This window comes from Mytilus edulis, chromosome 7 (genome assembly GCF_963676685.1).
Source record: "Mytilus edulis chromosome 7, xbMytEdul2.2, whole genome shotgun sequence".
NCBI classification, from domain to species: Eukaryota; Metazoa; Mollusca; class Bivalvia; order Mytilida; family Mytilidae; genus Mytilus; species Mytilus edulis.
In genome coordinates this window covers 10,540,865-10,554,286 of record NC_092350.1, presented here as the reverse complement: position 1 = coordinate 10,554,286, position 13,422 = coordinate 10,540,865, and the positions used below count along the sequence as shown (strand labels likewise).

The 13,422-nt window shown below is 30.9% G+C and overlaps 1 protein-coding gene across 4 annotated transcripts in view; it reads right to left on the bottom strand.

The window, feature by feature from the left end:
• Window positions 1-13,422, bottom strand: part of LOC139529915 (kinesin-like protein KIF6) — a 71,310-nt gene that overhangs the window by 40,392 nt on the left and 17,496 nt on the right. For 2 of the 4 annotated variants that reach the window (XM_071325882.1, XM_071325881.1), the window contains 4 exons: window positions 9,382-9,674; window positions 8,840-8,954; window positions 7,692-7,842; window positions 5,100-5,314 (listed from right to left, as the gene is read on the bottom strand). In XM_071325882.1, coding sequence (XP_071181983.1) covers window positions 5,100-5,314; window positions 7,692-7,842; window positions 8,840-8,954; window positions 9,382-9,616 — 716 coding nt within the window. In that variant the 5' untranslated portion in view covers window positions 9,617-9,674. Of the gene's footprint in view, window positions 1-4,499; window positions 4,706-5,099; window positions 5,315-7,691; window positions 7,843-8,839; window positions 8,955-9,381; window positions 9,675-10,463; window positions 10,551-13,422 lie in introns of those variants that run through there. The other 2 variants (XM_071325880.1, XM_071325883.1) reach the window with 2 other exon arrangements.

Here is a 13,422-nt window from a genome sequence, read left to right as displayed (position 1 = left end):
CATACTCTAAGTCTCTTGGTAAGCATGTTACAACTAGACAACTGTGGAAGAAGCAGCTATATAGGATTTCAGACTAGGTTGATTAGAAGAATGACAAAGCTTCTAAACATTGCATAATTACTTATACCATTCATTGTAAAAAAATAATTTATAAATATTTTGTCATTCTCAAAAAGGAAGAAATGCCAATGCAATACTTACTTTCTTAAAAATCTAAATTTGTAATAGTCTATCTGACCAGTTGATGGAAAATCACATTACACCTGTACAACATTTGGTTTAATATATAGAATAAGATTCCATTTAAATAATTTAATTATGGATTTTATTGTAATAGATTTTTCACTGTTGGTTACAGTATTGGTTGATAGTCAGATATAAAAAACTGGAAAATCAAATGTCAAACTAGATTTTGGCAAGGCTTTGTAGTTTACAATCTTCCAAGCTTTAGTATAATGTGTATTTATGCATAGTCCTATTGCATTCATTTCGTCTCTGTATTTCTTTTTCTTTTAGCAAGTTTAATAAATAACTAATTAGTTTTTGTGCATTGAATTTCTGATTGCTTTTAGTTAAATGTCTAGTAGCAAGTATTTCATGCATATTTAAGACAATCCACTTGTTCCTAAAACAAATAATGAAATATATATGCATGACATATTTCACCGACCAGATTCTAATATCATTCACAGAAATGATAAAGTCCTTGTTTGTGTATAGGATATGATAGCCAATTATTTTTTGGATCATAAAATTAGAATAATAGGTGCACATCTTTATGTTTTGACAAAGATTTTGTTGAAGTACAGTGCAAGTAGGTCAATTCATTTTAATAGTTAGTTTAACAAAATGATGTAAGCAGAAATGTCTAAGTCCAACTTTTGATATATGGAACCCCCAAAATTGCTCAGATTAATATTTCTAATTGATAGCAGGTGCACAGCTGTTCTATTAAGAATTTGCACATTTTGTTAAATCCTATCCAATAAATATACAGGAGATATTGATGACCAAAAGTGTGACATGGATGAGGACAAAGACAAGGAGAAAGAAGTGATTCTTATGTTTCACTACAGCTAAAGTTAAAGAACAACAAGAGGCTCTCAAGAGCCTGAATCGCTCACCTGAATTTTTTTGGTTTAATCTCTCATCAATGATTATTTGAGCTTTTCAATTTATTTAAATGTTCTTTGAATCGTCCTATTTTCTTCAAAAGCAAAAAAAAATCATTTTCTCCTATGTTCTATTTTAGCCATAGGAGCTATGTTTCTTGACATACAAGGAAATGAAATATAAAATTTATACTAGATACTCTGAAACTCTGAAACTCATTTAGCCTAAGTTTGGCTGAAATTGATACAGCAGTTTCATAAGAGAAGATTTTTTAAAGTAAGTCAACATGATGAACAAATTGTGAAAAAAGTCTTTAAAGGGCAATAACTCCTAAAGAGGTCAATTGACAATTTTGGTCAAATTGACTTATTTGTAGATCTTACTTTGCTGATCATATTTGCTGTTTACAGTTTATCTTTATCTATAATAATATTCAAGATAATGACCAAAAACTGCAAAATTTCCTTAAAATTACCAATTAAGTGGCAGCAACCCAACAATTGGATGTTTGATTCATCTGAAAATTTCAGGGCTGATAGATATTGACCTAATGAACATTTTTACTCCTTGTCAGATTTGCTCTTAATGCTTTCGTTTTTGAGATATAAGCCAAAAACTGCATTTGACCCCTATGTTCTATTTTAAGTAACGGCGGCCATGTTTTTTGACGGATCAAAAATCAAAGCACACACTTTGTGCAGGATAATCTAAGGAACAACCATGCTAAGTTTTAACCAAATCCATTCAGTAGTTTCAGAGGAGAAGATTTTTTAAAGTTAGCAAATATGATGAACAAATTGTGAAAAATTGTCATTAAAGGACAATAACCCCTTAAGGGGTCAATTGACAATTTTGGTCATATTAACTTATTTGTAGATCTTACTTTGCTGATCTTTTTTGCTGTTTACAGTTTATCTTTATCTATAATAATATTCAAGATAATGACCAAAAACTGCAAAATTTCCTTAAAATTACCAATTAAGTGGCAGCAACCCAACAATTGGATGTTTGATTCATCTGAAATTTTCAGGGCTGATAGATATTGATCTAATGAACATTTTTACTCCATGTCAGATTTGCTCTTAATGCTTTCGTTTTTGAGATATAAGCCAAAAACTGCATTTGACCCCTATGTTCTATTTTAAGTAACGGCGGCCATGTTTTTTGACGGATCAAAAATCAAAGCACACACTTTGTGCAGGATAATCTAAGAAACAACCATGCTAAGTTTTAACCAAATCCATTCAGTAGTTTCAGAGGAGAAGATTTTTTAAAGTTAGCAAATATGATGAACAAATTGTGAAAAATTGTCATTAAAGGACAATAACCCCTTAAGGGGTCAATTGACAATTTTGGTCATATTAACTTATTTGTAGATCTTACTTTGCTGATCTTTTTTGCTGTTTACAGTTTATCTTTATCTATAATAATATTCAAGATAATGACCAAAAACTGCAAAATTTCCTTAAAATTACCAATTAAGTGGCAGCAACCCAACAATGGTTTGTTTGATTCATCTGAAAATTTCAGGGCTGATAGATCTTGACCTAATGAACATTTTTACCCCATGTCAGATTTGCTCTAAATGCTTTCGTTTTTGAGATATAAGCCAAAAACTGCATTTGACCCCTATGTTCTATTTTAAGTAACGGCGGCCATGTTTTTTGACGGATCAAAAATCGAAGCGCACATTTTGTGCAGGATATACTAAGGAACAATCATGTTAAGTTTCATTCAAATCCATTCAGTAGTTTCAGAGGAGAAGATGTTTGAAAAATTGTTAACGACGTCGACGACGACGACGGACGCCAAGTGATGAGAAAAGCTCACATGGCCTTTTAGGCCAGGTGAGCTAAAAATGCATCAATATAATTAAATTTTAACTTCTTCAGTTTGTTACATAAACTAAACTGCCCCTACCAATAATGATCAGATTACTCTAAAACTTCACCCTTACATAGAGGAAAAACCAAAACATAAAGTATAGATAACTTTAAAAAGCAACATATATAATAAACTAAAGATGACTTGTTTTAATCCTTGAGAAATACCTAATTCAATTTTTATCAGCTGAGAAATTTTGGTTTACTTCAAATTCTTTAAGTTGCTTTTTACCATTTCTATGTTTTTTATACAATAAAAGGATTTACATGGTATATATGTATAATTATGATCTCTTCTTGGATTCTTAAGTGTTAATAGTCACCTAAATGGTTTTTATTTTTAAATGTATTCCATAACAGTGTACAAAAGTTATGTATTTTCTTTACAATTGCTTTGTAAAAATTTAGGAGTTATCTCCCCCTTGACCATAACTTTTTTCTCTCTCTTAGTATACTTGCAAAAATATGTTAAATCACAATAATTTCACTATTTTAAAAATAATTCAAAGTATATTTTTTAATGAAAAATTCAATATTGATTAGGGAATTATCATGTCTTTGTATGCTTGCTATCTTATTATGATGTCATGTCCTACAATGATTTTCTAGGAAAAATTCAAATCATAACAACTTTTCCAAAAATGCTCAAGATTGCACTTTCTCATACAAGGTTAGTTCTCTATATATTTTTAAATTTCTATCTCAAATACAAGTCTTTAAACTAAATACCATTACCAGTATTTTATAATCACTTTTCAGGAAACTTCTTTACATCAAAACTTCTTTAAAATATTATATTGAAACAATTGCCACTATTTAATGCTAGGGAAATATAACAAAATGATCTTGTTACAAACCTCTTTTTCAAATAATTAGTTTATTTGAAGAAACTCTGTTTTGGAACCAATATATCTTTTTATTTTTCATACAAAAGACATAAGGCCATAAAAAAAAAGAATAGGTTTGTTTGCCCTAACCCTACCTACCAAGAAAAAAAGCTGCTTACACAAAATCTTTTATTGTCCTGATTTGAAGAAGGTTTTTTTATTCAGATAGGCATGAAAACTAATAAACATCTGATACTGAAATTTCTTTTTGTGAAAAAAAAAGAAAATGCCTACCTATCTACCCACTGTCTCAACCTTTGGGTAGGGTTTGGGCAAACAAAAATATTTTTAAGTGTGGCCTAATCATTGCTAAATGACTTGTCCTTTTAGTGTGAGGCAGCAATTCTAAAGAACATTTTAATGTCAGAATTGAGTACAGGAACTTGTGTATAATCTATAACCCTTATACAATCCTTATTTTAAATCAACCATCAACCTGAAGTATTGAGACCCAAGAGGACATGTTGGCAAATATTCTGCAAATACATTAACTGACCTTACTAGAGTATCTGAGCCTGGTTTCTTTGATGTCATTTGTATAATAAACACAGTATGTGACCGTGACCATCTATCGTGTACACTGGTAGCGGCTACTTCACGATGAAGCTGACCTTACCTTAGTAGAGTATCTGAGCCTGGTTTCTTTGATGTCATTTGTATAATAAACACAGCATGTGACCGTGACGATCTATCGTGTACACTCGTAGCGGCTACTTCACGATGAAGCTGACCTTACCTTAGTAGAGTATCTGAGCCTGGTTTCTTTGATGTCATTTGTATAATAAACACAGCATGTGACCGTGACGATCTATCGTGTACACTGGTAGCGGCTACTTTATGATGAAGCTGACCTTACCTTAGTAGAGTATCGGAGCCTGGTTTCTTTGATGTCATTTGTATAATAAACACAGCATGTGACCGTGACGATCTATCGTGTATACTGGTAGCGGCTACTTTACGATGAAGCTGACCTTACCTTAGTAGAGAATCGGAGCCTGGTTTTTTTTATGTCATTTGTATAGTAAACACAGCATGTGACTGTGACGATCTATCGTGTACACTGGTAGCGGCTACTTTATGATGAAGCTGACATTACCTTAGTAAAGTATCGGAGCCTGGTTTCTGTGATGTCATTTGTATAGTAAACACAGCATGTGACCATGACGATCTATCTTGTATACTGGTAGTGGTTACTTTACGATGAAGCTGACCTTACCTTAGTAGAGTATCGGAGCCTGGTTTCTTTGACGTCATTTGTATAGTAAACACAGCATGTGACCGTGACGATCTATCGTGTACACTAGTAGCAGCTACTTTACGATGAAGTTGACCTTGTTGTAATAGTTGTTGGGCTATCTCCTCAGTAGGAGCTTTATGAACTGACAGGTTTCTGACAACCCACACTCCGCCCGTGCCTTCTAACACATGGACCTACCAAAACAAAAAACACAGTACAGTCAAACCTGATTAAACCGGACCCTGAATAAACCGGTTTCCTGTCCATTCCGGCCGAAAATGAAAGACCCTTATTTTTCCATTCAAAGTCTTTGTTAAAATACCCTTTGTAAACCGGACCCTGTGTATTCCGAATTCCGGTCTAATTATGATGTCCCAATACTCTTAATTACATTAATTATTACCTGTCAAAACCGGTTTGTCTAATTAATTTCAATGATCGATATGCAATCAAAACATATTTGTTTATACAATATGGCTTTTCGTGATAATCAATTAGTCAGGTGTCAAACTGTGAACCTACAATCGTACAGTAGTGAGCTGTATTATTTATTAAAACATTATAAACGGGTCAATTAAACAAAAATACACAACTAATATATCTCGGATTGAACTTACGTTTTAACTTGGATAAACAAATTAAAATCGCGGAGTAAGAAATTCACATCGTGATTTCGAAATCCTGGGTTCCCTGTTGTGAACCCCTAAACAAATGACCTTGATAATGAAAAACACCCGGATGACAACAATCAATGGATATTGTACACTGTACGACAACGTTTCGAAAGTGATGAAATTACTTTTGATAATATTCTGGCTTTTTAAATGGCCATTCCAACATTTCAAATTATTGATCATGGGAGTAAATCGAAACTCTCGTCTTACAATTCAAACAACGCGAGCATTATGATGCAAATGCAAACAATGAAAAACGAAGTGAAAGTATTTTAATTTATAGGATATAATTTACAATCAGAGAGAACTTTTACATACAAAATGTCGGACGTCACAAGTCATTAACTTCCGGTCAAAACGGAACCTGAATAAACCGGCTCACTGTCCAAACCGGCCCTTTTTTATAGTCCCGTAGCCGGCCGGTTTATACAGGTTTCACTGTAATAATATTTAAATTACTAAGCAAAATATCTAGTCATTTAAACATTTATCAATATATTCTCTTAGTCAAATTTTTCAGTTTAAAATGAAAACTTCAAATCCCTTTCTGTTTTTTCATGGGCAAAGCTAAAGCCATAAGCAATAGTTTTCAAAATTCATAAGGTTTTTTACTTCAAATTACACTGTCAGTAAAGGTATGAATTTTAATATCTTCAGTTTGTTACATATTCAAACTAAACCGCCCCTACCTTTGATGACAAGATAAAACTAAAACTTCACCCCCACATAGAAGAAAAAAATGTAAAGTAAAGATAACTTTTAAAAGCAATTTATATCATAAATTATAGTAGGTGGCTCATTTCAATCCCTGAAGAATATCACATTCACTTTCTGTCAACTGAGAAATTTTGTTTTACTTCAAATTGTGTTTTTAACATTTCTCTATCTATACAATAATAATAATATTTGCATGGTAAATGTATATAACTATGATGGTTTGTATTTTTGAATGTACTCCTAATAGTGAACAAAAGTAATATATTTTTTCTTTCAATTGCTTTGTAAAAATTTAAGAGTTATCTCCCCCTTGACCATATTTTTTTTCTTTCAGTATTAAACTGGCAAAAAATGTTAAATCACAACCAAAAAAACTAAAATTTCATATTGATTATTTATTAAATTTCAAGTATGTCAAATATGATAAAAATATTTGTTTTAAGATTGATTATGGATATAACATGTCTTTACATAGTTGCTATTAAAATAGTTAAAGATTGAGTCAAATTGTGAATAGTTTGATCGTTGAGTAAAGTAGCTGCTTCTTAGTTTTAATTCAGATTACCAGGTAGTTCATCAGAAGAATGTGTGTATTTCAAAATTAGTTTGTCATATATCTTATACTAATTGTCTAATAATGACCATGTAATCTTGAAGAACTTATTATGCAAATCATTTCTGTTTTCATTTAATTAATCGATGTTTTGGGGTTAGCCCTGATGATATTTCCTGAGGTATTTTTTCTGATATGAATGTTAATTAATAAATACTTACAAAAGATATGAGTGTAAAAAAAAAGAAACAATACTGATGTTTGTTATTCAATAATAAACTTGATAAAATTTCATTTGTCTTATTTTTTTCCAGGGGCTTTTGTCTGCTCTTGTAATTTTGTAATGTTTTTTCATGCTGATTTGTTAGTTTGAATTATAAGAAATTGACACCTGACATATTTTTAAGTAATTCCAACATGATCAATACTTTTTAAGAACTTTTTAAAATGGATTAAGATTTGTTTTGTTTTTTTTACTTTAAAATTCATTTTATATTGGATAGGAAAGAAGATGAAAAAAAATAATATACAACAAGAAATAAAAGGTAACAAGAGGTATACATCAATATGACAGCAATCTATTAAAGACAGATACAATTAAAAGTAATTAAGTTTGTGTTCCATTACCCTAGGGAATGGTGTGTTTGGATTCTGCTGTTTGTAGTTAGGGTTCAGTAGATCGTATCCAACTTCTTGATATATTTCCATATAAGATATGTGCACATCAATTTCTTCATCTGTACGTTTCTCCAAAGCTTTATATATCATGGATAGAGATCTAAAAACATACAAGATTTATATAACAACATTTCAAAATTCTATAATTCAACCATAATTTACCCTTTTTCCTGCTACATAACTGTGTTGTTTTATTTTTAACTTTTACAATCTTCTTTTATCTCTCTTATAACTGCTTTTTTTTGTCAATTTAATCAAATTTCTACTACCAAGTTTTTTGGAAGCAAGCATTCTTTTTTAAAGTTTATGTAGTTTATGAAAACAAACAAACACACCACAAAAACTAAGAAGATATCTAAGGTTTACATCTTAATATAAAATTCAACACCATTAAGACATTTACCTCTTCAGAATTTACCTATGTTTTGGTCTAACAAGTTGTTTTTTTCCCAAATGTGCTACTTGAAAGTTTTTAGGGCATTTTTTGTTCAGAACAAAATAAAAGATAATAGTTTTCTGTGTGTACCGGTATGTGTGTGTGTGCAAGTGTTAAGTGAAGACAATTATCATTCAAATCTGCCTGAAATCATTTACAAAAGAGTTACAATCCATTAGGTAATATAAATTATATTAAATATGTCAATTTTTCACACATAACAATCAGATGTATGTCTCGAAATATTTGATAGAAAAATTTCCACATATTAAATGACATGTACAAGATATAAAAAAGGAAATTTACAGTACACAATAACCTAAAATTGTCTTTTGTTGATGTGGTTCATAAGTGTTTCTTGTTTCTTGTTTTTTATATAGATTAGACAGTTGGTTTTCCTGTTTGACTGGTTAGTCATTTTTTTGGCCTTTTCTTGCTGTTCAGTGTGAGCCAAAGCTCCATGTTAAAGAACGTACTTTGACCTAATATGGTTTACTTTTACCAATTGTGACTTGGATGGAGAGTTGTCTCATTACCACATCTTCTTATATCTATATATGTGTATATATGTGTATGCATGTGTCTTTGTGTGTGTGTCATGTTATATCTTTATATATTTTTACTTAAACTGTTTCCTGTAATTCAACATGACATATTTTACCTGGGTTCTAAACCCCTCATTTCATACTGTTTACCATAACCTTCAACAGTAAATGTTTTACCAGTACCAGTCTGACCATAAGCAAAGATTGTACCATTGAAACCATCCAAAAATCCTACAAAAAATTGAATAAACAGATGGCTTCTTTTAGTCAAATAAATATTATACAATTTTGCATTTAAAAATGTTAAAGGTTGGCCATGGTCCTTCCTAGGGCACCTGTAAAAGAAGATGTCGTCTGAATCTAATAAAAGTTAATAATTTGCAGTATTGTTCTTTGAAGGCTGGCTCTTTTGTTGTTGTTTTTTAAGTTTGTATATATAATATATGCGGAATGTACCGGTATATATTTTTTTTATGGTGGAGAAGGGTTGTATTTATGAAATAACATGTATTAGTTCTACAGAACCCTTTAAACTGCAAGGATCAGAGATACTACTGAAGTTTCAAATTATTTTATAGTTTTCACTATGTTCAGTTAATGTATTTTTTTCTTGAAGTTATTACTATTTTTTCTTTTGATGACTCATTTAAAAACATACCTGCTACAATATCTTTAGCAGCAACATCAAACACTTCCTCCTGTGTGGCCACATTCTTAAATATGTAGTTAAAGTGGAACTCATGGTGTACCGTAGTTCTATTGTTAGCCTTTGGATTGTTGTAGTCCCTCAACAGCTCTGGTACCCGTAAACTGAGGGTGTCATGTGACACTTCAAACTCTGGATAGTAATCCCCTGTTGGCTTGATACGACAGAAGGTCCGTATCTGAGGCATTTCTGCTATAATCTTAGTCTGTTTTTAACTATCCTGGTTTCATTTTTCCTTCATCTACCTAGAAATGTAAAAAAATATTAATGATAAAATGAAAATGTAACTAGATTTATTAATAAACTAAAAGAAAGTACTAAGTTGATTATTCAGTATAGAACATCAAAGTTGAATTCTGACAATTCACTGCTTTATTTGGAGAGTACCTCATGAGGAATCTTTCTGTTGACTTTAATCAAGCAGAACTAAGATTCAGAAGTTTCCCCCATGTTTTTGTTCAATATTTTGTTCATAAATTAGGCTGCAAGTTTTCTTCTTTAAACTATATTACATTTGTCATTTCATAGATATAGGAAGATGTGGTGTGAGGGCCAACGAGACAACTCTCCATCCAAATAACAATGGCCTTTTATAGCTGACTACATGTATGAAGTATGGCCTTTGTTCATTGCTGAAGGTCATATATTATAGTAACCTATAGCTGTTAAATTCTGTGTTATTTTGTCTCTTCTAAAGAGTTGTCTCATTGTCAATCATACCACATCTTCCTTTTACATATTGACTTTTGACAATTCAGATTTATCTCATTTTCATTAGCACATATTTAATCTTAGAAGTGCTAATCCTATTCTGTTGATCATTTTATCAATATTTGATTTGGTTACATGTTTCATAACCTTCTAGAACAAGAAATTTTAATCAATGCTCTGAAGAAATAAACTAAAATGGAGACAAACAATTTAACACAAGACAGGAAAGAAAATGTTATTATGTTTTCCGACCTCTCAGGCCATTGATAGCACATTGAGTTTACTTGGTCAGTATATAGAAACCTTATCTTTAATAAACTTACCAAAATCAAACATTTGAAAAAATCCATGAAAAGCTATCAATATTTGTTATACAATGGTCACTTGTTAAAAGTGAAAAATGTATACAAAATATGAAAGGGTGAAATAGGTCTTTAAGCATGCATTTAAAATATGAATGTTTGAAATGTGGTCAAATAATCAAAATGTCAAATAAACTTATTTTATCATAAGTCAAATATCATCACATTTTTTCTCAAATTGACAAATATTTACTAAAACCAAATGAGACCTTAAGATACCTCATAAAATAGAAAATGAAATAGAGAAACAGCAAACCTTTGTTAAAAATTCTTTCATACAAATTCACAGAGCGTAAGTGTTTAAATTCCCATCAGCCTCAACAAACAATTGTGTATTGAAATAATTCAAACTCTTCACTCCTAGTACAGTAACAATAAAGCCTTTCTATAACATGTATAAAGCATGTTAACAAACAATAAATTATTTAACATCAAATTAAATCAACAACAACGTCTTTGTTTTGGGATTTAAAATGTAATCATGAAATTTTAACACACAGAATTGTGACTTAAAATCCAACATGATTAAAACCTAATAAAATTTTCTATTTATTTTTATGCAATATACTGTTAAAGAAATTCTCCATTAAAATACTGAATTTGTCTTGGTCTTTATTTTTTTATAATTTTCATATTATTGTTTACAGGTATACCATATAAATAAACAAGAATGTGTCCTCAGTACACGAATGCCCCACTCGCACTATCATTTTCCATGTTCAGTGGACCGTGAAATTGGGGTAAAAACTCTAATTTGGCATTAAAATTAGAAAGATCATATCATAGGGGACATGTGTACTAAGTTTAAAGTCGATTGGACTTAAACTTCATCAAAAACTACCTTGACCAAAAACTTTAACCTGAAGCGGGACAGACGGACGGACGAACGAACGGACAGACGGACGCACAGACGGACGCACAGACCAGAAAACATAATGCCCCTCTACTATCGTAGGTGGGGCATAAAAATGTTCTCAAAGAAAATATCATCATCCCATTAATTCTAAAATTTCAGTAAAAATGACATACATACACACTTACATTATGGAGAAAGGGTCAAATTTCTTGTAGACAATTTAATTTAGCCCTATCATGACCATGATGACAGGTTGATAAGTGTACATTTTATCAAGCATTATTTTGTACAACAAACTATTTTCATTTAGTTTTAATCTTTTCTGTTTAAATTCTTTAGTGTTATAATCTTGACTAGTCAGATTAATCCTTTTATATGAATACTGTTACAGTAGTTTATAAAATGACAATCATGTCACCTCATATAGAGAACTGATAATACACATGTACTGAAATTACTTATTTGCTAAGAAACTTGTCCTCATTCTTTTTTGTTCATTATTTGCTATTGGATATATCTCTGTCAAACCTTTATATACAGAAATGAACTGGGAAATAAATGTTGGTAAAAATAGCAGATGTACAATGTAGCACACAGTGTCATGATAGAGTGAGAAATACAATATTGGACTGGTGAAAGGAGGAGACAGAGAGGGTAGGAGACTGTCACAGCACTCTTGCAAAGCTTACAAGCAGTAAATACAAAAATCGTTTTTCAATATTACTATTTATATACAGAGAATCACTAAGCATGCATGGAGAGGGGCACCCTCTAATGTAGTCAGTGGGCCCCCACTTATGAAAATTTCTGGATCCTCCCCTGTCCAATACTCAATAGTGTGTCAAAAGCCGAAAAGGACGGACACTTCAGATAAAATTAATGATGAACTCTCTAAATATAATGAGATAACTATGAAATAAAAGAACAGAATTCTAATGTTTCCATCTGATGTACATATTGAATCTATCCCAGGGAATCTCAAATAAATATTATGTGGTTCTTTGAAAAGAGTTGGTCAGCACTGCTTTTCAAAATGGATCAATATATTACTTATATAAATTTCATAAAAAATCTGACAAGAAATGTTCATTCATTCGTTCTTACAATGCAATTTTCAATTTACGTTTAAACCATTATGTTCTGAAAGCCTGATACTTCTTTCTATATTTCCTGCTCCAGGATGAACAGGGCACAATAAAAAGATTGACATTATAAACATGTAATTTACAACTATAAATAGGGAACAACACTGCTTCACATCCCCATATAACTGATTGTTCTAGTTTTCTACAATCAATCATCAAAACATTATAATATGTATATAATATATATATGTACCTAACATGTGTAACTACATTTTTGTAAGTCTTGCAAGCATGTTTTTATATTCATTACACGCCTATAACTTATTATTGACAAATATTTCATTGAGTGGCTCTTTATAAACAAAAATTAGCTCACCAGTTTGTTGCTGAAGTTTATCACATATAGTGATATTGATATCCAATATCTGTAGATACATGATCATGAAGATTTTGATAATTATAAAGGATTTTATTTTAAAAAAAAAAGCTCATTTTCACTTCTTTTAGAGTAAAACTTAGCTTTTCAAGTATATAAAACATCTTGTACTTTTTTTTTGATTTTGAAGTTTAACATACATGTACATGTATATATAAGACTTTAAATAGAACAGGGGTCAAATACTAAAATTAAAGACTTTTATTCAATAAGGAAAAATGGTAAAACAGTTGATAATAACCACCAGCTCCCTTACTTCCATGTGTTACAATTACCATGATTACCAATTCCTTTAATTTTTTACCTCTTTTTTAACTTTTTGTCAGTGACTCAATATGTGTAGGTATCTGAGGTTCTGGTATACTTGTGCAGCTATAAATGGAGAGAATGACAATGAATATAGGCTCCCAAAGGGATCAGTAAAGTAGATGGTTGACTAGGGTACCGTTCCTATACATTGGCGATGAAACTTTCAGTCATATTGTTTGAAAACATATTGCTCTTAAATAAAACATGCTAAGCTATAATATCAAAATAATTTGC